Source organism: Bos indicus, chromosome X (genome assembly GCF_029378745.1).
Source record: "Bos indicus isolate NIAB-ARS_2022 breed Sahiwal x Tharparkar chromosome X, NIAB-ARS_B.indTharparkar_mat_pri_1.0, whole genome shotgun sequence".
NCBI lineage: Eukaryota > Metazoa > Chordata > Mammalia > Artiodactyla > Bovidae > Bos > Bos indicus.
In genome coordinates, this window is record NC_091789.1 from 91,516,608 (window position 1) to 91,542,040 (window position 25,433).

General features: G+C 50.2%; 1 protein-coding gene across 3 annotated transcripts; it reads left to right on the forward strand.

Moving 5' to 3' along the window:
• The first annotated feature begins 1,650 nt into the window (after positions 1-1,650).
• Positions 1,651-23,595, forward strand: UBA1 (ubiquitin like modifier activating enzyme 1). Of its 3 annotated transcripts, none has more exons than XM_019955645.2 (26): positions 1,651-1,784; positions 9,439-9,555; positions 9,686-9,744; positions 9,845-10,013; positions 10,102-10,236; positions 11,166-11,272; positions 11,533-11,623; positions 11,731-11,863; positions 12,359-12,456; positions 12,579-12,725; positions 12,857-13,033; positions 13,160-13,264; positions 13,352-13,432; positions 13,793-13,948; positions 15,589-15,754; positions 15,909-16,105; positions 18,388-18,452; positions 18,696-18,891; positions 19,614-19,688; positions 19,808-19,997; positions 21,140-21,228; positions 21,517-21,609; positions 21,738-21,929; positions 22,845-22,946; positions 23,049-23,149; positions 23,270-23,595. In XM_019955645.2, the coding sequence occupies exons 2-26, from the start codon at positions 9,439-9,441 to the stop codon at positions 23,403-23,405; spliced, it is 3,177 nt and encodes a 1,058-aa protein (XP_019811204.2). In that variant the 5' UTR covers positions 1,651-1,784; the 3' UTR covers positions 23,406-23,595. The 3 variants fall into 3 exon arrangements, with proteins under 3 accessions (XP_019811204.2, XP_019811205.2, XP_019811203.2); XM_019955646.2 differs by lacking the exon at positions 1,651-1,784 and adding an exon at positions 4,745-4,855; XM_019955644.2 differs by lacking the exon at positions 1,651-1,784 and adding an exon at positions 4,830-4,981.
• The last annotated feature ends 1,838 nt before the right edge of the window (positions 23,596-25,433 follow it).

Below are 25,433 nucleotides of genomic sequence, written 5' to 3' on the forward strand. Positions count from 1 at the left end.
AAGATCTCTCAGAGAGAGGCAAATGATAAACCAGAAGGAAAAGATGTGATGGAAGAGTGCTCTTGACCATTGCAAGGGGAGTAGGAGATCAAACCAGTCAATCCTAAAGGAAATCAGTCCTGAATATTCATTGGAAGGACTGATGCTGAAGCTGAAGCTCAATACTTTGGCCACCTGATGCAAAAAACTGACTCATTGGGAAAGACCCTGATGCTGAGAAAGATTGAAGGCAGAAGGAGAAGGGGATGACAGGACAAGATGGTTGGATGGCACCACCAACTCAATGAATATGTATTTGAGCAAGCCCCGGGAGATGGAGAAGAACAGGGAAGGTTGGCATGCTGTAGTCCATGGGGTCACAGAGAATCAGACATGACTGAGTGACTGAACTGAACTGAGTCTCCTTGCTGTGTTCTTTGCTGTGTTCCTGGAGCCCTGCACTTAGTAGGCACTCAATGAATCTTTTTCAGATGAGCAAATTTGGAGGATTTGAGGACAGGATATGTGATACAGAATTTGGGATAAGGCAATAAAGGCATTTTGTGTTAATTACCTTGGCTGGAGCAACACCTTCTCAGGAGGGCCTTCCATAACCAGACTATCTAAAAATGCAACCTTCCCCCACAGATTTCCCCTTGTGCATGCTAAGTCACTTAAGCCATGTCAGACTCTTTGAGGCCCCATGGACTGTAGCCCGCCAGGCTCCTCTGCCCATGGAATTCTCCAGGCAAGAATACTGGAGTGGGTTGCCATTTCCTACTCCAGGGGATCTTCTAGACCCAGGGATCAAACCTGTGTCTCTTATGTCTACCTGCATTGGCAGGCGGGTTCCTAACCCCTAGCGACACCTGAGAAGCCTAATTTCCCCTTACTTTGTTCTATTTTTCTCCGTAGTAGTTATCACATATACACAACACATATTTACATATCTATTTAATTGCATATTCACATATGAATATAGACTATACACAGTGTGTATGTGATATATTTATTATATATATAGTTTTTTTGGGGGGGGGGCAGCACTGCTCCCTTGTGGGATCTTAGTTGACCCATCAGTGATTGCCCTGAGCCTTGGGCAGTGAGAGCACAGACTCCTAACTGCCAGGGAATTCCCTACAGATGTAAATTATTTACATATTGATACTAGTTATCATGTAACATTTACAAATATTGATACATTTTATTAGATAAAATTTTTACATTTATGGGCTGTCTCTCTAGTCTGTCAGCTCCCTGAGGGCAAGGAAGATGCCTAGCACCTGGCCCACAGCTTGAGCTCTGTAAGTGTCAAATGAATGAACTTTGGTCAACTGAGCCTCAGCTTTTCCATCTGTAGGATGAATGTGCCTTTCCATCTGGAGTTACTTCCATGTTCTGATTCCTTTTCCTACCCACCCCACCCCCCAAAGTACAGCTCCCGGAATTCCACAGCCCAAGTTCACATTTTCCAGTACCCTGGGAGCTCCTGCCCACCACGTGCACCAGGCACCGGCCCAACTGGACTACGACCCCCAGCATGCCTCGCGCGTTCGGGAAGTACCACAACTCATAGGGGTGTCTGGGTCTGACACAGGCTCCAAGAGAGCAGGAGCAGGGGAGGGCTCCCCTCTAGCTTAGCATCTGTGGTACGTCCCAAACCGGGGGCCCTCCAAGGCCCCGCGCTTCAGAGCTCCGCGCAAACTCTGGCTCTTCTTCTACGCCTGAGGTGATTTGCTCTTCCGTTGCCCCGTGGCTTCGGCTCATCTCCAGCAGGAAGGAGAGGCTTCCGCCCGGCACAGGGGGTGAGCTGGATCAAGGTCCCCCCAGTCCCCTGAACAGCATTTGAAGGAGGGAGCTCAATTTCGGGGATCCTCGAAGGGGCATATTTGGGAGCTCTGAGCCCGGTGTGGCATTTAGAGGTGGCTGTTTTTGAGGGGACGCAAGTGGCGTTAGGGACTCCGGGGTGGGACTTTGAAGTCTGTTTTCGGAGCGTCCCTCGGAGGCAGGGTTTATACCCCTTAGATACTGGGTTTAGGGGGATGTTTGGGGCGACCCTTAGGATCCGTGTATGAATACTCTTGTCCGTGAGGTAGGATTTGGTGTGCTTCCCAAGGGAAAAGTTTGAGGTTCCTGAACTCAAGGCGGAATTTGGGGAGGGCTTGATTCAGGAAGGGTCCTGGTGACGGTGGGAACAGGCGGGACCGACGTGGCATGTGGAGGTATCTAATGGCCTTTGTGACCTCTGCTTCTATTATGATGTCTCACCGCGCTTGGGTATTAAAGGCTGAGAGACCGGACACATTGGGGCCCACATGTTGTTTTAGGAAGAGGAACCCCCAGCCCAGGCTGTAGAAGGGACGCTGGAGCCTAGCGTGCTAGGCTCTTCCGAGGGGACAGAGTGTCACCGGCTTTCCTTTGCCATGGCTTTATTCGCTATGCATGAGGAGATGAGCTGTTGAAGAAGACCGTTTTGGCCCTTTTCACACCTGGTTCGTTGAAGTATCAGCTTGTGAATTATTCACAAGGGAGCGGTTCATTGTGCTTAAGGGGCGTGCTGAAAGGGGCGCCTTGCAGTCTGCCGGGAAAATTTAGATCACACTGATAAAGCGTGAAAAGGTGAGTAGCGGCCGGAGTTTTCTGTGGCTTGTCTAGGGGCATTGTGCATAATTCATGAGGGGCGTAGCTTTTAGGGCTTCATCGGCACGATCCGCTCTTAGCTTTTCCTTAAGAGGTTTCAGGATTTAAAAGTTTTGCGTCTCACGAAGGGATGAGGCCTGGCGCATTGTTCATTCTTTGCTGCCCGATAATCCCAGATTATCAACAAAGACTCTAGATTCGAGTTACATCGATCCTTGCCAGCTGTGTGATCTTTGGCAGATCTGTGAACTTGAAAAAATGAGTCTGAGCATAATGGTGATCAGGTTAGTTTGCACTCATTTAGCAGCTTTATTAGACCATTTAATCCCCACAACAACCCTGGGAGGTAGGTTATTATCGTCCCACTTTATAGATGAGGAAACTGGGACACCAGGAGGCTAAGTAATTTGCCTAAGGTTACTCACAGTTAGCGAGTGGCTGAGCCAGGATTGAAATCCAGTTAGTCTAGTTCGAGAGTCTGTAGTCTTAAATACCATAATGTCTCTCTCCCACCCACCCAATTCACTGGTACTTCTACTACTACTACTGTTAGTCATATAGCACCAGGTGGCCAGGCACTGTTCTGAGCCCTTTCTACATGTTTATTCATTTAAACTTCATCACAAGGTAGGTTACTATTGTTCTCATTTTATGGGTGGGGATACAGTGGCCCAGAGAAGTGTCTGGTCCCAGGTCACAAAGCTAGTCATCGATGGGTGGAAGTGATTTTTGTGAGGATTTGAGAACTCAGGAGGTCTCTTTGACCTGAGACCTGAAGGAACTGATTCCCTGCTCTGCATTCCTGAGACAAGTGGCACAATGCATGGAAAGGACTCACCAAAGGAACCACCACATAGCAGGCGATCGGTTAATGTGATCTATTATTATTAAATAGAAATGTAGTGGGTGTTTATCATGTCCCTGGGGCTTTGGTATACAGTTGTGTCTCTTGGTGACCTTAGTGCTCTGTTTTACAGTGTAAATCTGGAAGGGTGTTTCAAGGCAATATTTTTTAGATAATGCCCCAAATTGGGGGTTTCTCTGGTGTCTGGGTATACTCTCACCCATAACTAATTTTATATCAATACAAAATATTATATTTACATGTTACCTTTACATTAATATATAATACTTTAAAAATGTAACAGTGCTCTGTGCCAGCACTGCTCTGAGTTCATTTCATAGTTTATACTCTCTGGTTTTCATAGTGACACATTTTGCCTTTATGATGTAGGTGGGTTCTACTACTACCCCCATTTTACGGTTGTAGAAACTGAGGCAACTGCCAAACGCCGGTAGTAAACCTGGATTTGGGTGGACCAAAGCAGCTCTGGTTCACGTGCTTTTAGTTAACGGTGGGGAGGAGGCAGCTGCACTTCCCCCTGGGTTTCCCCTGCGGCTCTGCAGCATCTTTCATTATTCATGAACAGGAAGCGGTGACCGTGTTGTCTTGGCTGGAATACCATAATCCTTACTTGCTGGGCGGGGCTGGCTGGAGTATTTCTGTCCCTCCAGCCTCATGCATAATTCATGAGTAACTGGGTGGTACCTTTCTTGACCTCTCTGAGTTTCCAGGTTGGGCTGCTGCAGTATCACTATTCATTATTCATGAGCCAGGTGAGAGTATTTTCTTGTGTTAGCTCTATTTCCCTGTTTACAGGGTATTAGATGCAGCAGTGGGTGGACCTGTCTCTTTTGTCCTTGCCCACCTTATGCATTATTCATGAATGTGGCCTCAGTCTCCTTGGCTTCCAGGCTGCAGCAAGATTATTCATTATTCATGAGCATTGGGGTGTGGCTTCCATGTTTTAACATTGGCTTTCTGGTTGCGGGGTGTTAGTCAACCAGCCACCCGGCCTCATGCATAATTCACAATCAGGAAGTGTGTCTTTGGTGGCCTTTCTGGGTTTCCATGGTATCCTGGCTGTAACAATGTATTCATTATTCACGTTTGACGGGCGTGCCCTCTGTGTCGTTTTACCTGTTTGCCTAGTTACTGCCAGAGAAGCCAGCAGATGGTGGTATTCCCCTTCGAATGAGTTACAAACGGGGACCGTCATACATGATTCATGAATGGGCGCGGCCTGCGTACATCCGGGTTTCTGGGGGGTGGGGCCCAAGGTTTTGTTCCGGCCTCGGGCTCCGCGGCCGCCATCTTGTGTCGGCGGCGGCGGAGGTGAAGGAGGTGGCAGGAACGAGCAGAACCACTACGACGCGGGAGGAGAAGTCGGCGGCGGTGATTCTAGGCGGCCCAGGCGGCGGGGAGGAGGAGGAGGAGGAGAAGGAGGAGGAGGGTGGCGGCCGGGCTTGTCTTCGGCTCCTAGAGGAGTTGGCGGCGGCGCGACCCGGGGAACCGGCATTGGTAACAAACGGCCTTTCTCAGCGCCTTGGCCGGGGCAGGGGTTTCGGGATTGGATGGTGTTGGGCCGGTGCTGGGCCAAGCTAATGTCGGGGCGAGTGGTGATGACTTGGACGGAGGGATCGTTGAAGAGAAGTCGGGGGTCCATTTTGGGCGGGGCCGATATTCCCCATCTGGGACCAGTCCAGTCCCTCGGGCTCCAAAATCTGACCTTAGGCTCAGACCTCCAGAATCTGCTATTAGAGACTCAGCCAGCATTCCTAATCAGGGACCTGGCCCTGTCCTGCATCTTGCATAGCAGATCGGAACTTCCCCCAGTCAGCAATGGAGACTTAAACGGGATCGACATTCCTGGTCAAAGCCTCCTACCAGTGTATGTCATTAAGGACCTACCCCCAGAAGCTTTCTTCATTCACCCTTCGTTCCTCAGAATTTGTCCTCGCAGCTTCCAAGAGGGGCCAAACCTCAGGAAGGGTCCATTTGGTTTCATTTAACCTTCTCTAGCATCTTCCTTCAGAACCATCCTCCACACGCATACGCACACACACACAGTCTGCCCTTAGAGCTTTCAAGGAGTCTAGACCCTGTAAAAGGCTATTTGTGCTTGGCCTCCATGTCAGAGACAACTCCTCCACAAACCAGAGGTCTCCCAACCCACCTTGGCTCTAGCATCTTCCCTCTGAAACCCTTCTGGGCCAGCATTTCTATTCAGAGGTCCACTTCAGCATTCACCTTTAGAGACTGCTTTCATTCCTAGAATCTGTCCTTAAAGACTTCTTTATTTTAAGAGTGTCTCCTTTTGTCTTGTGGTCCAAGTATTCTCTTTAGAGACTATCCTTTGCGGGCCTCAACATCTCCCCCATCAGACACTTCTAAACCCCAGTATCTTACCTCAGAGTTTCCCAGGGGACCAGACACCAGGGAGGCATTGCTTGGACACATAATCCTCCATCAGAGATGTCTCTGCCAGCCTCTGCCCTTGCAGACCCTATTGGCTCCTAGCCCCTTGCATCAGACTTGCCTCTCAAATCCCACCCTTCACTCAACCTCTGCCTTCAAAAGCCAACCAGGGTTCTGGCTTCTCTCACAGATCGCTTAACGTTGAATCAGGCCTCAGAATCTGCCCTCAGAGCCTTCCAGGATCCCAGCATCTTCATTCAGGGTTTCAGCTTCGTTGGACCCCAACATCATGGTCAGTTGTCCCTTCCCACAACAGGTCCAGTTGTTCTCCATCAGAGTAGAAAACCCCTCCTCAGCACTGACTCTTAGAGCCTCCATGGGCTTCCACATAATTGGTCAGAGAAACCCTGCGTATTGAAATCTTTGGGGCCAGAACTGTCTGGGCTCAACCTCCCCTTTCCATTCCTCAGAGCAGTTGCAGTACCTAGCATGTACCAATCAGAGATCAACACGAGGCCTTGTTGCTCTATTAGAAATCCCTCCACAACCCCACGCTCAGCATCCACCCTTGTAGCCTCCTGGATCTCTGACATCAAGGTCACAGACACCTTTTCCCCTGCAAGTCCCTGTTAATTTTGGTCAAAGATTTCCCTCTGCCACCAGTGTAGACCCCCAGGGCCCCAGCATCCTCCTCATGGAGAGCACCCTTGCCCCCAGACCCCATCATCTTCCTGAAACCTCCTGGATGGGAGGATGGGCCCCAGAATCCCCCATCCATTCCCTGTGTAGCCTCTGGGGCCTCCGGTGCAATTTCCCTGCCCTTTCCTGAAAGCTCCTTATCCAAAGACCCTGATTTAAGTCTTAACAACCTTGCCCAGTCACACCCTGGCTGTCCATCACACACCACCCCCACCCCCCCGCCCCGGACTTGTAACATCCCCTTTCCTGTCTCCCTCTGACACTCCAGAGGCTCAGGCAACCGCTTCCTGATGCTTCTGTTTTATATTCCTAGGGATTTCTCATTTAATCCCTCTTAGGAAGCTTGACAGGCCCCAGCATCCTGTGCCCTACCTTCTCCCCGTGCTGATGTCTTAACCCTGTGGCTGCTTGCTCTCAAGCCTGCTCCAGGGCTCCTACCTCACACCGCCTCTGGTTTGGGTGGTAGAGAATGCTCAGGCTTCAAAATCAGCAGTTTGGAGATCTCAGGCAAGCTCTGAAGCTCTCTGAGTCCTGGTTCAGGTTTGCTGAACATTTGGTAGTACGTGTGTCCTAATTGGGGCCATAGCATGTGTTGAGAGAGAAAAGGTATTGATTTTATACTTGGGGTGGAGGATCTTTAGATCTGCTCTGGGGTTTCTGCCCCAGACCCCTTTCTGCTTGCCCTGAGACTGGCCTGTTCCCAATCTCTGCAATTGAAGTCCTCTCTCAGACCATCTGCTGAAACCTGCTTAGACCCTCACTGCCAGCACTAGGGATCCCGATGTCAAAGTCTAGATAGCAGAGATCTCTCTGGCCCTGGACCATTTTTAATTTCAGGTGCAGGGAGATGGTGTGTGTTCAACAACCAAATCAGTGGCAAGGCAAGGAGATAACTAAGTAATAGAGGTCTCTCTGGAGGTATCTGGGGAGGAGCTTAAGTCGCTGAGTTCTGACCACAGACTGACTTTTTTAACCTCCCTAGCAGCCCCTTGAGGGTATTTCCATTTGTCTTTGCTTTGCGGGGGAAAAAAAATGGGGCTCAAAGGAAATGAGCTCCCTACTCTGTCTCAGGAAGTCAGTCATAGAAAATGGAATTTGCCGTGGTCTCCCAGCTAATTCACCAAGCTTCTACCTGGGTTGGTTCTTGGTATTCCCAGCAGTTCAGCTGGGTGCCTTGGACTGTAGCCAGCCTCCTGCCTCCTGGGTACCCCTCCCTCACCTCTCATCTGTCAGCCATGTGGACTGTGCCCCAAGCTGGGTCCTGACTCTGTTCCCCCAGGAGGCATTTGGCAAACAGTCTAGCACCAGCTGCATGACGCTGGGCAAGTGACTGGAGTTTTCTGAGCCCTTGTTTTCTTATTTGTTGCATAGGTATAACGTTATTTGGTTTGTGAGCATTGTTAGAACTAGACAAAGCCCCTTACCCAGAGATTGATGGGCAGTAAGCTCCTAGTAGATGTTAGGGTGCTCTTGTCGTCTTGCTTACTGCTAGCATGTGACAAGTGCCAAAGTGGCCTCAGGTACAGTGGGGGTACTTGGTGTGATTGGGTGTCAGAAAAGGCTCAGTGTAGGAGAACAGAGGCTTAGAGGTGCATTGGTGGTGAGGGGAAATGATTCAGAGTCCTGTCATCTCCAGCCTCTGGGTCCAGTCACCCCCTCGCTCCAAGATCTCACTTTCACAGCAGGCTGCATTATTCTGTCTCTGGGACCTAGTCCTCATGAGCTCAGGTTTTTCCATTTGTCTGGCAAGGACACTCAGCCCTGCCTCGCAGGGTCAGGACCATTGAGTAGATGAAACGCCATAAGGTTAGGAAGCAGCCTGGGCTTCCAGGGTCAGCAGGTCCTAGTATGATTCCAGCTTGGCCACTCTCTTTGTGGGGACCTCAGTCAAGTCTCCAAAGTCCCTGAGTGGATTATTTTCTTCCAGTGTGAGTTGGGGGGCCGTCTTACTGGTAGTAGTCCAAACCCCACAGAGGTGCCCTGAGGACAAAGTGAGGCATAGCTCATTAAGTGCTTAGTTTGATATTTGGCACAAGGAGGACTCCTAATAAATATTCATTTATCATTGTTGACCTGTTTAAAGGACTCCACATAGGGACAAGGCTTGGGAAGTGTGTATTTGCTCTTTCTGTCTGCAGCTTCTTTTATTGGCTCTGGGTGATTTCCCCTCCTGGAGCTGGAGGTGGTGGGGAGGGGGTTGGACTTTGTGAAACTCTTTTCTGTGAACCCCTCTGGGAGCTGAGTTCTCGGCATAATATCTCCTGCCATCGTGCCACCCTGGTGGATGTCCAAGCCACGTTTCCCTCTCTAACCCTGGTCGTTGGGATTAAAGGGGAGGAGAATGGCTCCTTGCTGTTGCCTCCCTCCCTGCTCCATGTCAGGCTCTCTGGTCTGTGTTATATCTCATCACTTCAACTCCATGGGGTAGGTAAGTGGTATTCTCACCTGTGTTTTCCAGGCAAGGGAACCAAGCCCTTAAGGGTTAAATGATATCTATTGAGGAGTGGCAAGGTCTGACCTGAAGCTACATCCTTCCTCTGACTCCCCCACAAGTACATTCTTGTCACTCCTTTCCCCCCACAGGATTGGAGTCTCTCCCTCATTATGCTGGGCTGGGGAGAAAAGCGAATGGCCTGGTGGTCAGCAGCATGGATTGCAAGCCAGACCACCTGAGTTCAGATCTTAGCTCTGACAGCTGTGTGACCCTGGGAAAGTCGCCTCACCTCTCTGTACCTGTCTCCTCTTCTGTAAAATGGGGATATTAGCTCTTACATCTTCCCTTTCTGCCCCCCAGTCATCACTAACCAGCAGGAACACCCCCATGCCCCAGGCTCACTTCTGATTTCTTTTATGCTCTCCAGATGTCCAGCTCGCCGCTGTCCAAGAAACGTCGCGTGTCCGGGCCTGATCCAAAGCCGGGTTCTAACTGTTCCCCTGCCCACTCCGTATTGTCCGAAGTGCCCTCGGTGCCAGCTAACGTGAGTGTGTTCTTCCTAGAGACTGGCAGGTGGGGTGGTGGGTGGGAAACATCTTCTGTATCCCTGTCCTGTCTGTCCCGTCCCTCCTCCTGCACATCTCCCTGAACCTAGTGTTCCCCTCCATTTCTAGGGAATGGCGAAAAATGTCAGTGACGCAGACATAGATGAAGGCCTTTACTCCCGGCAGCTGTGAGTGGGGCTGAAGTTGGACTGTGAGGTGGGAGGGGGCTCTGAATGGATAGGGTCAGGAGGGCGTGACTCTGACCTGTGACACCCTCTAACCCGGCAGGTATGTGTTGGGCCATGAGGCAATGAAGCGGCTCCAGACCTCCAGCGTACTGGTATCAGGCCTTCGGGGCCTGGGCGTGGAGATTGCCAAGAACATCATCCTCGGTGGGGTCAAGGCTGTCACACTGCATGACCAGGGCACTGCCCAGTGGGCCGACCTCTCCTCCCAGGTTCCTCTTTCCATCCCCCTTCTTTGCCAAGGCCCCAGCCCTCTGGGCTACACAGCCAGTTCACTTCTTCCTACACTCTCCTTTGCAGTTCTACCTGCGGGAAGAAGACATAGGAAAAAACCGAGCTGAGGTCTCCCAGCCCCGTCTCGCTGAGCTCAACAGCTATGTGCCTGTCAGTGCCTACACCGGGCCCCTTGTGGAGGACTTTCTCAGTGACTTCCAGGTACCATAGGCCTCATGCCCAGTTCTCTCAGAGCCCAGCTCTGGTTTATTCTTTTGATAAACATTTAATGGGCTAGCCTGTGAGTCAGGTTTCCCGCTAAGGCTGCAGCAAGGGAATGCGAGCAGGCTTTAGGCCCTGGGCCTGCCTCTTTAGGAGGAATATTGTAAGCCAACAGGCGGGAAGGCATAGTGGTTATGTGCAGAGACTGAAGCCAAACTGCCTTGGCACGAGTCTCTCATTGTACTTGCATAATGTCGGGCCAGTAATGGAGTCTCCTGTTCCTGCCTTTGTCTGTCTGCAGACATGGGAATGGTAGTAATGCTGACTTGATAAAGGTTTTGTGAGGGCTATGGACTAGCAGCTGGTTGTTGGTTAAATAAAACTCTGGGCCAGAAAGAGGAGTTGTGGGAGCTGAAATTCTGCCCCAGGGTGTCCCTGCGAGCCAGGACACTGCTGCTGAACCCTGCTGTAGCCGTGGGAGCTCACCCTGATGGGAGTGGGTAGGCATTCAGCAGAGACTCATGGCTGAGCAGGTGTTTTAAGAGTTGGGAGCAAGTGGGTGTGGTAGGAGTGAGCTCAGACTTTGGCTAAGGACAAAGTTTTACTTCTGTGTCTCCCAGGGCATGGCAGGGCTGTAAACAGGCAGCAGTGGGTGTTGGCAAATGAAGGAGTCAGCTGTTATCCAGACTCTGTCCTCCCAGTTGCCTCTTTACCTTGCCTGCCATAGTCTAGGGATTCACATTTCCTTTCATTGAGTTTTGCTTGGGCTGAATCTGATACGTGGTAGATACTTTCTGTTTGTGATAGAGAGCTGAACCAGCAAAGCCTTAAGGACCCCGTGAGCCCTCCTATCAGCCCTCCTCTATGATTGCTCCCTTTACCCTTCACCCTGGTGCTGGGCCCTTGCCTGAGCTTCCACCTCTCCACAGGTGGTGGTCCTCACTAACAGCCCCCTGGAGGACCAGCTGCGGGTAGGTGAGTTCTGTCACAGCCATGGCATCAAGCTGGTGGTGGCAGACACCCGGGGCCTGTTCGGGTGAGTGCCCCTGCTCTTTTCCACCCTGACCCCTGCCTTGTCCAAGAAAAAACCCCCAAGCTCTGACTGCCCTCAGCCCCCCTTAGGCCTTTGGGTTTTGGATGCTGCGTGTTTACCTTGCCTCACGTAGCATGAGCACAGTCTGATTCCCAGCAGTGATGGGCTGATTTGCTCAGCAAATACTCACTGCATCTTGAGGGACACGTGCAGTCTCAATGTGCGTGGGACTTGGGCATCAGCCCTGTTGCCTCCCTCTACAGGCAGCTCTTCTGTGATTTTGGAGAGGAAATGATCCTCACTGATTCCAATGGGGAGCAGCCGCTCAGTGCTATGGTTTCTATGGTCACCAAGGTGAGGAGGCCAGCCTTGGGTCCTGGCAGGCGGATGGGCGGTCACAGGCCTTCCTGTCTACTCCCAGTACCCTGAGCCTGCCTCTGAGGTACTCCTCCTTCAACCAGGACAACCCCGGTGTTGTTACTTGTCTGGATGAGGCCCGACATGGCTTTGAGAGTGGTGACTTCGTCTCCTTTTCGGAAGTACAGGGCATGATTGAACTCAATGGAAGTCAGCCCATGGAAATCAAAGTTCTGGGTGAGCTAGGGCCAGGGGGGAACCAGGGGAGATAGGAGGCGTTTCCCTGGGCTCTGCGTGAGGGGAGACACATCCTGGGTATCTGGGATGAACCAGAGGTAGAGTTTCCTAAGGTCTACCCAGCAGGGTGTGGGAGAGAAGTGCTGTCTTGTGTTTGAGCTGTTCGTAGAATAGGCCCCTGATGTCTGCACTGAGGGGAGGCAAGGTCTCTGGTGTTTGAACAAAGATCAGAGGATCCACTTGTGTCTGAGCTGATTCAGACAGGGAGCAGAGAACGTCTTCCATTGTAGACTTGGGGTTAGAGATGCGGGGTCCCATGGGTGCTGGGTCTGGGGTAGAGGGGAGATGGTTTCTGAAGTTCGAGTAGAACTCAGGATGGAGAGGAGATTACTCCTGATATCCGAGCTGGGTCAGGAATGGATTTTCCCTCATCTCGTAGGTGGTTGTAGGTTTTAGGGAGAGTGGGTGTCCTGACATTTTCCCTGTCTACCCTAGGTCCTTACACCTTTAGCATCTGTGACACCTCCAACTTCTCTGACTACATCCGCGGAGGCATCGTCAGCCAGGTCAAAGTACCCAAGAAGATCAGCTTTGTGAGTGTGAGGGGCGGTGGGCTGTGGGGGATGTGGGGGCTGGGGCTGGGTATCTCACGGTTCTCAATTCTTCTCTTCTGATTCTTTTTTTTTTTTTTTTCCTGATGCCCTGCTTCCCACAGAAATCCTTGCCAGCCTCCCTAGCAGAGCCTGACTTTGTGATGACAGACTTCGCCAAGTATTCCCGCCCTGCCCAGCTACACATTGGCTTCCAGGCCCTGCACCATTTCTGTGCTCAGCATGGCCGGTCCCCTCGGCCCCACAATGAGGTGCGTGTGGGTGAGCCAAGCCAGGGCAGATGACCTTAGCACTGCAGGCCTGTTCTGCCCCTCTGTCTACACCTCTCACCCCCGACACAGTGACCTAACAAGCGTGCTCTTGGTTCCTTTGGCCCCACTAGGAGGATGCAGCAGAGCTGGTGACCATAGCCCAGGCTGTGAACGCTCGATCCCTGCCCGCAGTGCAGCAGGGCAGCCTGGATGAGGACCTCATCCGGAAGCTAGCATATGTGGCTGCTGGGGACCTGGCTCCCATAAATGCCTTCATTGGGGGCCTTGCTGCCCAGGAGGTCATGAAGGTCAGCGTAGGTGGAAAAGGGCAGGGTTGGGGTAGGCCAGGCGCCTACCTGCCTCTATCACTTGTCCCATCTGCATGAGGCCCCAGGTAAGCACTGACTACTTCCCCTCTCCTGTCCATTCTCCAGGCTTGCTCTGGGAAGTTTATGCCCATCATGCAGTGGCTGTACTTTGATGCCCTTGAGTGTCTCCCTGAGGACAAAGAGGCCCTCACAGAGGACAAGTGCCTCCCGGTATGTGAGTAGGGCCCTGGGGGAGGTGACATAGGTGGCATTTCTGGTGAGGCTGCTCTCTGACCTTTCTCCCTTTGCATTCCTCAGCGCCAGAACCGTTATGATGGGCAGGTAGCTGTATTTGGCTCAGACCTGCAGGAGAGGTTGGGCAAGCAGAAGTACTTCCTGGTGAGTGATCTGCTGGGACACCTGCTTCCTTCATATCCCCTGGCCTCTGGCTACCTGTTTATGGGGTCTCTTGCCACCTGAGGGAGTGTCTTTTGGTTCTTGTATCTGTATCACATGACTTGTGCCCCTTTTTTTTTTTTTTATCTTGGGAAAGCCTAGTATGTCCTTCTGTTTCCCCCATCTGTGCCTCTGCCCTCAGATGACTAGGTTATTTTCACAGTCGTGGCACTTAAAGATGTGGCACTAGACACCCCTCTTGCTGTTTTCTGGGGAGTGAGAGTATAGAGTGATGAGTGACTTCATGCTGACCTGCATCACCCTGACCCAGACACTCTGTGTCTTTTCTTGGTTGTCTTCTAGGTGGGCGCAGGGGCCATTGGCTGTGAACTGCTCAAGAACTTTGCCATGATTGGGCTGGGCTGTGCAGAAGATGGAGAAATTGTTGTCACAGACATGGACACCATTGAGAAGTCAAATTTGAACAGACAGTTTCTGTTCCGGCCCTGGGATGTCACTGTGAGTGTGATGGGGGATGGAGGTGGTACTTTGTCATCTTGTTTTTCTCTTGTCTTTTGTTCCCATTCTTCCTAGAAAGGGGGCTTTACTGCCTTTTTCTTTGCTTCAGCTCTCCCTCAGTTTCTGTCACTCGTTCACTGAACGCTGAGTACCCTTCCATTGAATCCACCGTTTTTCATCTCCTGTTTTCTTTTCCCTTGACCTCTTATGAATGCTGGTTGGGACAGTGTGTTGGGGGTCCCAAGTTCAGTGATTCACTAGGGGGACTCACAGGACTCAGCATATAGTCATACTCAGGGCTATGATTTCTTCCAGTGAAAGAATGCATAACAAAATCAGCAAAGAGAAGTTGGCTCATGGGGTGAAGTCTGGGGGAGACCAAGCACAAGTTTCCAAGACTGTCTCCCAGTGGAGTTGCACAGGACACCTGTAATTCCCCTAGTAGCGAATTGTAACAACACATATGAAATGTTGCCAGTCAGGGAAGCTTGTAAGAGACCTAGTACCCAAGGATTTTACTGTGGGCTGGTCATGTAGGCGCCCTCTTCTGGGAACATCCCCAAATTCCAGACTCCTAGAAGGAGAGCAGGAGTTTGGCCTAAGCCATAGGATTTGCATAAGCAGCCTAGGCACAGTGAGCAGCCTTTACTAGGTGGAGAATGGCAAGAACTCGCTTGAAATCCAGGTTTCCAGACTGCAGCCAAGGCCCAACCTGGCCAGGAGGCCTCTCCTAGGAGAGCACTTGTGCTAGGTTCACTGTTCTCTGCACAGATAGAAGCTAGGTTATACGGGGATCTAGCTAGTAAGCCTTGTGTGGGGAACAGCATCATTGCCTGGCCAGGATCGACTCCCCTTTTGTTCATTCATTTATTCACCAAGTAATTATCCAGGTAGGTGCTCTTGTAGGTACTTGCAGTACACCAAGGAAACAAAGATTTGGTGGGGTGGGGACAGAGTAAAGAATAAACACAGTACAATAATAAAGTTTATACTCAGCGTTCTTGGTAAGTGCTGTATAGAGGAAAGAGCAACAGCAAGATGAGGGAAGTGGGCAGGCCAGGGAGATCAGTTTGCAATTTTGATATGTGGAAGGGCTCATCTCTGCCGACTTGGAGGGCGTGAGGAAGTAGAGTTCCTCAACCACTCAGGCCAAGATCCTGAGGTGGGAGGGGAGTCGGAGATAAGCTGGAGGAAATGGGGACCAAGTCATCTTACCTTCAGTGGAGGCAGGAGCAAGGGAGGGTTTTCAGCAGAGGAAGGATATGGCCTGACTCAAACTTCTTGTCTGTATGCTAAGATTGTTTTGTTTGGGGGAAATGTTCCCCAGCCTAGGTGCCATTACCTGAAAGAACAGTGGATGTTGGGTAGGCAGAAGAACAGAAGGCTGGCCTGTTGTCTCCAATCTTTGCCTGTCTACTGCTTCCTTCCACCGAACCCCTGGCATATCTGTCCCTGCCCTAGCCCTGTGGTTCTGTCATGAACTGTCTCCTGCCAAACCAGAGAGCTTCCTGAACTCAGGGCCTAGTTCTTCGCAGCATTAAATATGTCAACCTTCAGGAGGACAGCTCTGTAGGGGTTCTCTGGCTGCACACATGAATAACTGAGTTTTGTTCCCCCATTCCCACTCTCACCTCCCCTAGAAATTAAAGTCTGACACAGCTGCTGCAGCTGTGCGCCAGATGAATCCTCATATCCGAGTGACAAGCCACCAGAACCGTGTAGGTCCTGACACTGAGCGCATCTATGATGATGATTTCTTCCAAAACCTGGATGGTGTAACCAATGCCCTGGATAATGTGGATGCCCGTGAGTTTGGAGGCGGGTGAGGAGGTCAGGGGCCAAGTTGCCAAGTTACGTGTATGCGTGCGCACGTGTGTGTGTATGTTTTGGAGGTGTCTGTCTTCCTGCCTCCTAATGTTCTGTCTTGCCACTCATGTTATGTTGTGACCCCACCCCCCAGGCATGTACATGGACCGCCGCTGCGTGTACTACCGTAAGCCACTGCTGGAGTCGGGCACACTGGGCACCAAGGGCAACGTGCAGGTGGTGATCCCCTTCCTAACAGAATCTTACAGCTCCAGCCAGGACCCGCCTGAAAAGTCCATCCCCATCTGCACACTGAAGAACTTCCCCAATGCCATCGAGCACACCCTGCAGGTGATCAGCATTGGTGGGAGAGAGCAGGGAACAGGCACCCTGGCCTCATGGCTACCGACCCCTCTGCTTTTTCTCTAAACCTATCTCTCTTACTTCCCATCTTGTAGCCTAGATTACTAGAATGATCCATTTCTTTTTCTCTTTTTGGGAAAATTTTCAACATTTAGGGCTTCCCTAATAGATCAGTTGGTAAAGAATTCACCTGCAATGCAGGAGACCCTGGTTCGATTCCTGGGTCAAGAAGATCCACTGGAGAAGGGATAGGCTACCCACTCCAGTATTCTTGGGCTTCCCTTGTGGTTCAGCTGGTAAAGAATCTGCCTGCAATGCAGGAGACCTGGGTTCTATTCCCTGGGTTGGGAAGATCCCCTGGAGAAGGGAAAGGGTACCCACTCCAGTATTCTGGCCTGGAGAATTCCATGGACTGTATAGATTGCAGCGTATATTTCTAGAATGATCCATTTATTTCTCTCTTTTGGGAAAACTTTCAACATTTAGACAGAATACAAAGAATAGTATGAGGAACACTCAAATACTCTTAGATTTAACATTTGTTAATGTTTTGCCACATTTTCTTAGATCCATGTGTACGGCAGACATCACAATGTTTCACTCCCTATACTTCTTCAAAGGGAGGCTATATTCCCACACAACAGGGTCTCAACCTTAGCACTGGTGACAGTTGGGGCCCGATATTTCTTTGTCATGGGGGCATCCTAAGCACCATAGGATGTTTAGCACAATTCTTGCTTCTATCCACAAGATGCCAATGGCACCCCCTTCTGTTTGTGACAACTAAAAATGTCTTCAGACATTGCCAGGTGTCCCCTGGGGGCAGAATCACTCCCGGGTGAGAACTGCCACATCTAGCCAAAATACCTTCATGTTGAACACCATTAGTGGTAATTCTTACTGTCTCTCCTGGTTACTTATTTGTCTCTAACAGTCCATATTCATGTGTCCACTGCTATTGCTCCAAATGGGTTTAACAGCTGGTTTTCCAGGATGATTTTGTTGGTATGATGCATAAACATATAATACACAGCAGTGCATATATTATCTGCCTGGAGGTTTTTACAAAATGAACATATCTAGGGTATCCAGCACCTATGTCTCAAATCAGAACCTGAGGATAACCATTGTGCTATCAGATGAATCTTAACTGCAGTCTTTGAAAGCAGACCATTCAGAATGTTTAGTTGAAGTATGGGGTATGGGAACAAAATAGAGAAAAAAAAAGTTTCCTCCATCACTTTCCCTTCCCCCTCTCCAGTTCCAGGCTGGGTGTGTTTATGTTTGTGCACCTGCCACAGTGTCACTAGGCCTTGAGTGACCTTGGACTTAGCTTCTCTGTCTCATGAGATGGAGTTGACAGTGGTGTATACCTCATAGGGTTGCTGTAAAGCACTTAGCATTTACTATGTATCTGGTGCTATTTTAAATAAACTGTAAATGTATACATACATGCAACCCCTGAGGTACTTAGGACTGTTACAGTATCTATTTGGGAAAGAAGGCAATGGCACCCCACTCCAGTACTCTTGCCTGGAAAATCCCATGGATGGAGGAGCCTGGTAGGCCGCAGTCCATGGGGTCGCTAAGAGTCAGACACGACTGAGCGACTTCACTTTCACTTTTCACTCTCATGCATTGGAGAAGGAAATGGCAACCCACTCCAGTGTTCTTGCCTGGAGAATCCCAGGGATGGGGGAGCCTGGTGGGCTGCCGTCTATGGGGTCGCACAGAGTCGGACACGACTGAAGCGACTTAGCAGCAGCAGCACCACAGGGTTAAGTGTATTCCTGAAGTCACAAAGTTAGATACTATGTAACAGCTGGATTTGAACCTAGATCTCACATCTGTGTCCTCCAAACCCCCTCAAAGGGCAGAACCTCTGTCCAGTTTGCTGCTGAATCTTCAGGGCCTGTATAGAAATTATTTTGGGGTTTGGTCTGAATTTTCTTTTTTCTTTTCTTTTTAAATTTTAAAATATACATAACTGAACCTTTTTTTTTTTTTTAATTGAGGCATGCCATATTTCAAGTAAGGTATACAGATCTTAATTTTTTTTTCACACATTCACTAGTGTACTGTCCAGGTCAAGTTCATTGGTTTTTCAGTTGAAGTGTTAGGGGGTTGAGGAGTGGGGAAGTTTGCGGGGGGCTTACCTTCTCCCAGAGCAGCTATGTTCTTCCCATTGGATTTGTTCACTGATGGTGTTTCTAACGCTTCCAGAAGTCCGTTTTGTCCACCATTGCCCCCTGTAATCTGTTTGTCTGTAGTGGGCTAGAGATGAGTTCGAAGGCCTCTTCAAGCAGCCGGCAGAAAACGTCAACCAATACCTCACGTAAGTAACCAAATGTCCCCTCAGCCCACCCCCTGCCTGCCAGTCAAGGCATCCTGGCTGCTTTCCTCATTGCTGTGACACCCAGCACAGGCACACTTCTCAAATGAATCTGTGAATGAAGCTTGAGCCTCATTCCATTGGCGGTCAGGATTAGCTTTCTCTGGAGAAAGTGAGGTTGCCCTGGAGCCCACTCCTGAGGCCGCTGTGTAATCCTGCCCCTTTGACTCCCCCAATTCCTGATAGAGACCCCAAGTTTGTGGAGCGGACCTTGCGACTGGCGGGCACTCAACCCCTGGAGGTGCTGGAGGCCGTGCAGCGTAGTCTCGTGCTGCAGCGGCCACAGACCTGGGCTGACTGTGTGACCTGGGCCTGCCACCACTGGCACACGCAGTACTCTAACAATATCCGGCAGCTGCTACACAACTTCCCTCCTGATCAGGTAACGCCCACTTGCCAGGTCCACTTGGCAGAATGCTTTTTTTCCGTAATGGGAGCCTGCTGTGAGTTCTCTGGCTCCTCCTGGGGATTATTCCAGCTGTGGCACATGCCCCAAGGTGTGGGGAGTCTCAGAAAAATGATTAAACTTGACCTTTTTTTGCCATCCCCTTTCCTTCTAGCAAGAGACTTTCATTTTTATTTCCCTTACCTGTGAGGTGGGCTGACTCATCCACCTCCTAGGACTGTAGCGATCATAGAGGAGAAATCTTCGAGTTAAGAGCTCAGGAAATCAGTGGGGGTTCAACTCCAAGCACCATTTGCACTTGGGCAAGTCACATAGCTTCTCTCTACTTCAGTTTCCTTGTCAGTAAAGTAGAGGTGGTAATAATTACCTCATGAGGGTTCTTGTGAGGATTTCTTGGTATTTGTTAATATTAACTCAGTACAGTACCTGGCAGGTCATAAGAGTTTGTTAAGCTGTGTCTTGCACAGAGTGAGTGCCAGGAGTTCTTTCAGTAACACCCCTAGTTCACCCTGGCATCAGAACTTCCATTCACAGGACCCTTACAGTCTGGGTTATTCATGATTGACTCTATCCCCTGCCATGCATGCCCAGCCAGGGCTAGTGAATAGGGCATACCCAAGGCCCAGGTGAGAAGTTAGGATTGCTGGAGAGGCTCCAGTTTTAGATCCTGCTCCTCAAAAATCTCTCCACTTCTTTAGCTCACAAGCTCAGGAGCTCCATTCTGGTCTGGGCCCAAACGCTGTCCACACCCACTCACCTTTGATGTCAGCAATGTAAGTCTCCTCCTTGGGGTCTCCTAGGGTCAAGTGGAGAGTGGGTGGGAGGGAAGGAGGCCGAGACGCCCCAGGTGAGGGCAGACGTGCTCACGCTTCTGGGCCCTGCCTTCTCCCAGCCCCTCCATCTGGACTACGTGATAGCTGCTGCCAACCTGTTCGCCCAGACCTACGGGCTGACAGGCTCTCAGGACCGAGCTGCTGTGGCCACACTCCTACAGTCTGTGCAGGTCCCCGAGTTCACCCCCAAGTCTGGAGTCAAGATCCATGTCTCTGACCAGGAGCTGCAGAGCGCCAATGCCTCTGTGGGTGAGGATGTTTGGCCCCTCTGCCAGGAGTTACTGCCCCACTGGTCCTCTGCCCAGTGCAGCCTCCTCACCAGTTCTCTGCCCCAGCACTGCTGTGCGACTCTGTCCTGAGACTTCCTTTTTGATCTGTTTATCCGGAGGGTGTGGTCTTGCTCCTTTGGTATCTGCCCCTATCTTCTCACCCCCATGTTCCTCCATGTGTGTCTTCACCGTGATATTACCCTCCACATAGTTTTCCTCATCCCCCTCTTCATATTTTTACCCCAGTTCCCCATCTCTCTCCCCCAGCTCATGCTGTCTATTGGGTGAAGGGCCAAACAGTTGACTCTCTTAGGCCATATTAGTGTCTGCAGCTAATGATCTCTGCAGTTGAAGCCCAAAAGCAGCCATACACGATGAATTGAATGTGGCTGTTTTTATTTTCTCCCATGTCTCCCATCTTCTTCCCAAATATCTACCCCTCATGTTCCTCTCTGTATATTTTTTCTACTTCTGCATTTCACCCATATTTCCTTCATTTTTTCCCTCATATACATGCACATGTATTTGTATATGTATAAAACATAGATAAGGTACATGTAAAATGTGTATAAACGTGTGTGTGTGTATATACATGTAGACACAGTGTATGTAGAGTATATATAGGGTGTATGCAGTCTTCTCACCTATCTCACTCTCTCTATATGTCCCTATTCTCTACTTTTTTGTATCTTCTGTCCTCTCATCTTAACCACATCTGCATATTTCTCTAAACTTCCTCTCTGTATATCTTCCCCTGCCCTTTTCCCCTGTATCCTCCATGTCTCCCCACCTCTCTGCATCATTCTCCCTGAGATCTACTGCTCTCCCATTCTTATCTGTCCATCCCCGCTTTCTCCTTATGTCTTTGTTTCGGTTCTTTAGTCTCTAGAGATACCTCTCTTACCTCTCTTGATATTCCATGCTGCACCCCTCCCACCCCAATCTTCTTCAGGTTTGTACTCTGTTGTCCTGCACTGTTTCTTGCCATTGTCCCTCGTCTCTCCCAGGATGTCTTTCCTTTTCAAATCCTTTGTTTCCCTAAACACCTTTTGCCCCACTTGTTTCTACCTCAGACCCTGGCCTTGGGTCTAAAGCGTTGATGGTGTCCCTCTCTCCCTGCAGATGACAGCCGTCTGGAAGAGCTCAAGGCTACACTGCCCAGTCCCGAAAAGCTCCCTGGGTTCAAGATGTACCCTATCGACTTTGAGAAGGTGCTGGCTGGGGGCCCCAGCAGGCAGTGGGGATGGGATAAGCATAGGTGGGATGGACAGAACAGGCTTCTGGGGATCGGGAGGCAGCCCCAGGCCTTTGTGGGATTGGATCATGGGCCTGCTAGGCGGCCCTGAATGAATAGATGTTCCCAGCCATGCCTTTGTGATCTGAGAGCCCAGCAGGTAATTGCAGTGGATACTTGTGCCCCTAGAGGCCAGGAATCTTCTTCCTCTGATTCTCTCCTATTGTCTGCCTACCCTCCTCCCTTAACCTCTCACTCCTAAAAGGATGATGACACCAACTTCCATATGGATTTCATCGTGGCCGCATCCAACCTCCGGGCAGAGAACTATGACATTCCCCCTGCAGACCGGCACAAGGTGAGGCAAACCCAGACCCAACGTTCCACCCCCTCCCGGGCTGGATTTGCCCACATTTCATCCCTTCTTTAGACTCAGCCTCTTCTACTCTCAACTTCCATCTTCCTTGATCCTTTGCTGCCTCACAGAGCAAGCTGATTGCAGGAAAGATCATCCCAGCCATTGCCACAACCACAGCAGCCGTGGTTGGCCTTGTGTGTTTAGAGCTGTACAAGGTGGTGCAGGGGCACCGACAGCTCAACTCCTACAAGAATGGTTTCCTTAACTTGGCCCTGCCCTTTTTTGGCTTCTCCGAGCCCCTCGCAGCACCTCGTCACCAGGTGAGGGTCTATATTAGGAAGTGGGTTTGTGGGTGGGATGTTTGTCTATAGAGCTGGCTCTAGTTTGCTTCATAGCCTGTCACCAGGAGAGGGTTTCTGTCAATGTGTACCTCTTTCCTTCGTGTACACCTTTGTTCATTTATTCACTTACCATGTTTTTTTTAAGTACCTTCTATGTGTTAAGTAGGTGTCTGATTATGACTGTGGAAGCCCTCAGAAAAGATATTTGAATATTAGATTATGATTAAAACTGCACAAAAGTAGCACCCAACATTTACTGAGTGCTTGCTATGCTCAGTGCTTTTACTTGCTTCATTCATTTATGCACTCAAATATTTATTGAGCACCTACTGTGTGCTAGGTACTCTTACAGGTGCTAAGGTTATATTCATGAAATAGAGTAATACAGTAAACAATATTAGAACCTCCAAAAAAAGAATAAGATAAGGAGAACTTGGGAATACCAGGGGGCAAGGGGATGGCTTTAGAATTTTAAATGTGGGATAGTCAGGAACGGCCTTAAGGAGAAGATGACATGTGAGTCCATACTTGGAGGAGGTGAAAAGACAGGCCAGGCCTTGCCAGAAAGGCATTCCATAGAGAGAGACCAGTGTCTGCAAGGGTACTGAGGTAGGAGTGTGCCTGGCCTGTTTGAAGAAGAAGTCATTAGAGCAGAATGTGGGAGAGGATGAGGGGATAGGAAATGAGAAGAGAATAGGATTCCATGATGTAAGGCCTTGTCTCAATTATCATAAGGGTTTCACTGCTTACTCAAGGCCAGACAAAAGCCACAAGAACATTTTGGACAAAAGAGGCTTGTGGTCTGACTTAGCATGTCTGCATGAGTGAGGGGGAGACTGATGAGGTTTGGTGCCCTGATGGCCCCCATGCCAAAGACTGCTACTTTTCCCACAGTACTATAACCAAGAGTGGACGTTGTGGGATCGCTTTGAGGTACAGGGTTTGCAGCCTAACGGTGAGGAGATGACCCTCAAACAGTTCCTCGACTACTTCAAGGTGAGAACCCTTTCTGACTCTCACCCCACCTGGGGGTGGCATGTGCAGGTGACTGACTGGCCTGTCCACCCCTGTAACACTGCTGTCCTCCCCCTCTTCCAGACAGAACATAAGTTGGAGATCACTATGCTGTCCCAGGGCGTGTCTATGCTCTACTCTTTCTTCATGCCAGCCGCCAAGCTCAAGGAACGATTGGATCAGCCGTGAGTTGGGTGGTGGGGAGCCTCAACTTGCAGCTGTCCCACTGCTGCTCACTGCCCCCAGCTACCTGCCTCTTCTCACTTACCTTTTGCCTTCCTGACCCTCTGCTCCCTTGTCCCCAGGATGACCGAGATTGTAAGCCGTGTGTCGAAACGAAAGCTTGGCCGCCATGTGCGAGCACTGGTGCTTGAGCTGTGCTGTAACGATGAGAGCGGCGAGGATGTTGAGGTCCCCTATGTACGATACACCATCCGCTGATCCGTGTCCTCTCCTGTAGACTGACCCCAGATCCCCTCTCCAGATCCCTTCCATCCCAGGGCTCCCATTTGACCTCTGGCAGTGGCCCAGCTAGCCAGGCTTGGTGTTCTCATCCCCCTACCTGAACTCCTCTTGCCGCTGCTTTCTACCTTGTTCGGAACCTGACTCCTAATAAAGAATTGTTAACCCAGATGTGGCATACCCTGCTGGTTCCAGGGAAAGAAGGGACTTCCTGGAGCTGTGTAGTTGATGTGGTAACCCAAAGGGCTCAGCCTCATCCCCAGCTGCCAGCATCCCAGGCAGAGAAAATGTGGGAATTGCCATGTCTTCCCCTCTGTCCTTCCTGCTTAGGAAGAAGTGGCAGCATGGATGAAGCCATAGAGAGCAGTTATCTAGGTCTCTGTGACTTCACTAGAGCTGGGTTCAAATTAGCCTTCTCTGTCTCTAGCTCCTAACTCCCTCCCTGCCTTATTGATTTTGAGAGGTAGTAAAGAGTAGTGTTTGAACAAGTCTTTTAATTTCTCTAACCTTGTTCCTCTTCTGTGAAGGAAAATGTATGGCAACCAGTCAGCCAGGGCTTGGTCACTGTGGCTTATGTCCTTGGGGAAGATCCCTTCCCACCTGGATCGAAGCACTCAGACCCTGGACAAGCCTTTAGCATCATGGTTCCCAGTGCCAGGAATGCCTGTGGTGTCCTTTGTTCAACTTCCCTGCTGAAGGGAGGGCTCAACAGCTCTGCTGGACTGAGGAATGCCAGTGTTTGTGCATACTTTGAAGTTTTGATGAAAATATTTGGCTGAGAACATCTGTGGAGGAAAAACTTCTTTCCTGTCCCTCAGGTCTGGGCTTCTTGTCATGAGGCTTCCCACCTGTGAGAGCCGGATGTGGGTTGTTGATTGGTTAGAGCTGGCGGTAGGAGGCCCACCACAAACCCCACCAGGACTGCAGAACTTCCCATACTCTGTCTTAGGTCTTGGCTGAGCACACCAGACAGTTGAAAGCACCAGTCTGACTGGCCACGTGGTGCCAGAGGATGCTATTTATAACCACTGTCCTTCACCCAGCCAGACTTCCAACTTTTTCCTTTTCTATTTAGAAATTCCTTCACTCAAACCTGAGTATTGGGAATTGCACAGCCTAGCCTGAACTTCACCTGACACCCATCACAGCCTGTCTGCACAACTTTTGCCTCCTGGGCCAGCTCCAGACCCCAAGCACAGCGTATGCCCTTGCCTACATTTCTCTGGTTACTTTTCTTGGTCTTTGCTGCTTGGGTGACCTCATCCTTCCATACTGCCCTTCATTCTCCACCAGGACATTAGGGATTGAAGTGCTTTACCTCTGGGATCCATTTACTGGTCATGCTGGCTGTGTAGGTCAAGTGGAGAGGTTTTCCCACTACAGGCACTTTGTCCATTATTGCTGCTCTAGAGTACCCCAAACACTCTGCACCTCTGTCCACTGTTTTTACTGTTGCAGCATCTGAGGCTTGCACACGAATTTGATTTCTCTGCTTCTACTATCCTGGTACCTTTGTGGGTACTTTAGGCCTTGTTCACTGTATCCCCCTCAGCACAGCTCCTGGATCCCCTTGTTACCGAATTCACACAAGGTATGAGAACAGCTTCTTCATCAAGAACCCATGATTTCTGGTTGCATCTTTGTTGCCCACACATGCCATTTTACTTCTCTGTCATTTTTGTCTACCATTATAACACTAGCAAGATGGGAGACCAGGGCTCAGTGGGCAGGGTTTCTAGTCACTGCACTGAGCCCTCTGCACCCAGCAGGCACAAAGGACAGGATAGGGACAAGGTTGTGTCTTGTCGCTGCCTAATACTGTTTATCATCAATCACTCACCAAACATTTGTCAACTGCTTACTGTGAGCCAGGCAGTATTGTAGGCGTTGGAGACAGCAACAGATAAAAAAAAATCGCTGTCCTGGGGTGGGAGGTGTGTGTGCATGCACATACAGGTGAGACCCAGAATAGACAGTAAACACAGTAAGTAAATTGCATGTTAGAAG

What these genes read in the sequence shown, in the direction of transcription:
- UBA1 (XM_019955645.2), top strand. Translation starts at nt 9,439, where the DNA reads ATGTCCAGCTCGCCGCTGTCCAAGAAACGTCGCGTGTCCGGGCCTGAT. An exon ending in CCATCGAGCACACCCTGCAG is followed by an intron (nt 16,106 to 18,387) that starts GTGATCAGCATT and finishes GTTTGTCTGTAG; the next exon opens with TGGGCTAGAGATGAGTTCGA. An exon ending in GAGCGCCAATGCCTCTGTGG is followed by an intron (nt 19,998 to 21,139) that starts GTGAGGATGTTT and finishes CTCTCCCTGCAG; the next exon opens with ATGACAGCCGTCTGGAAGAG.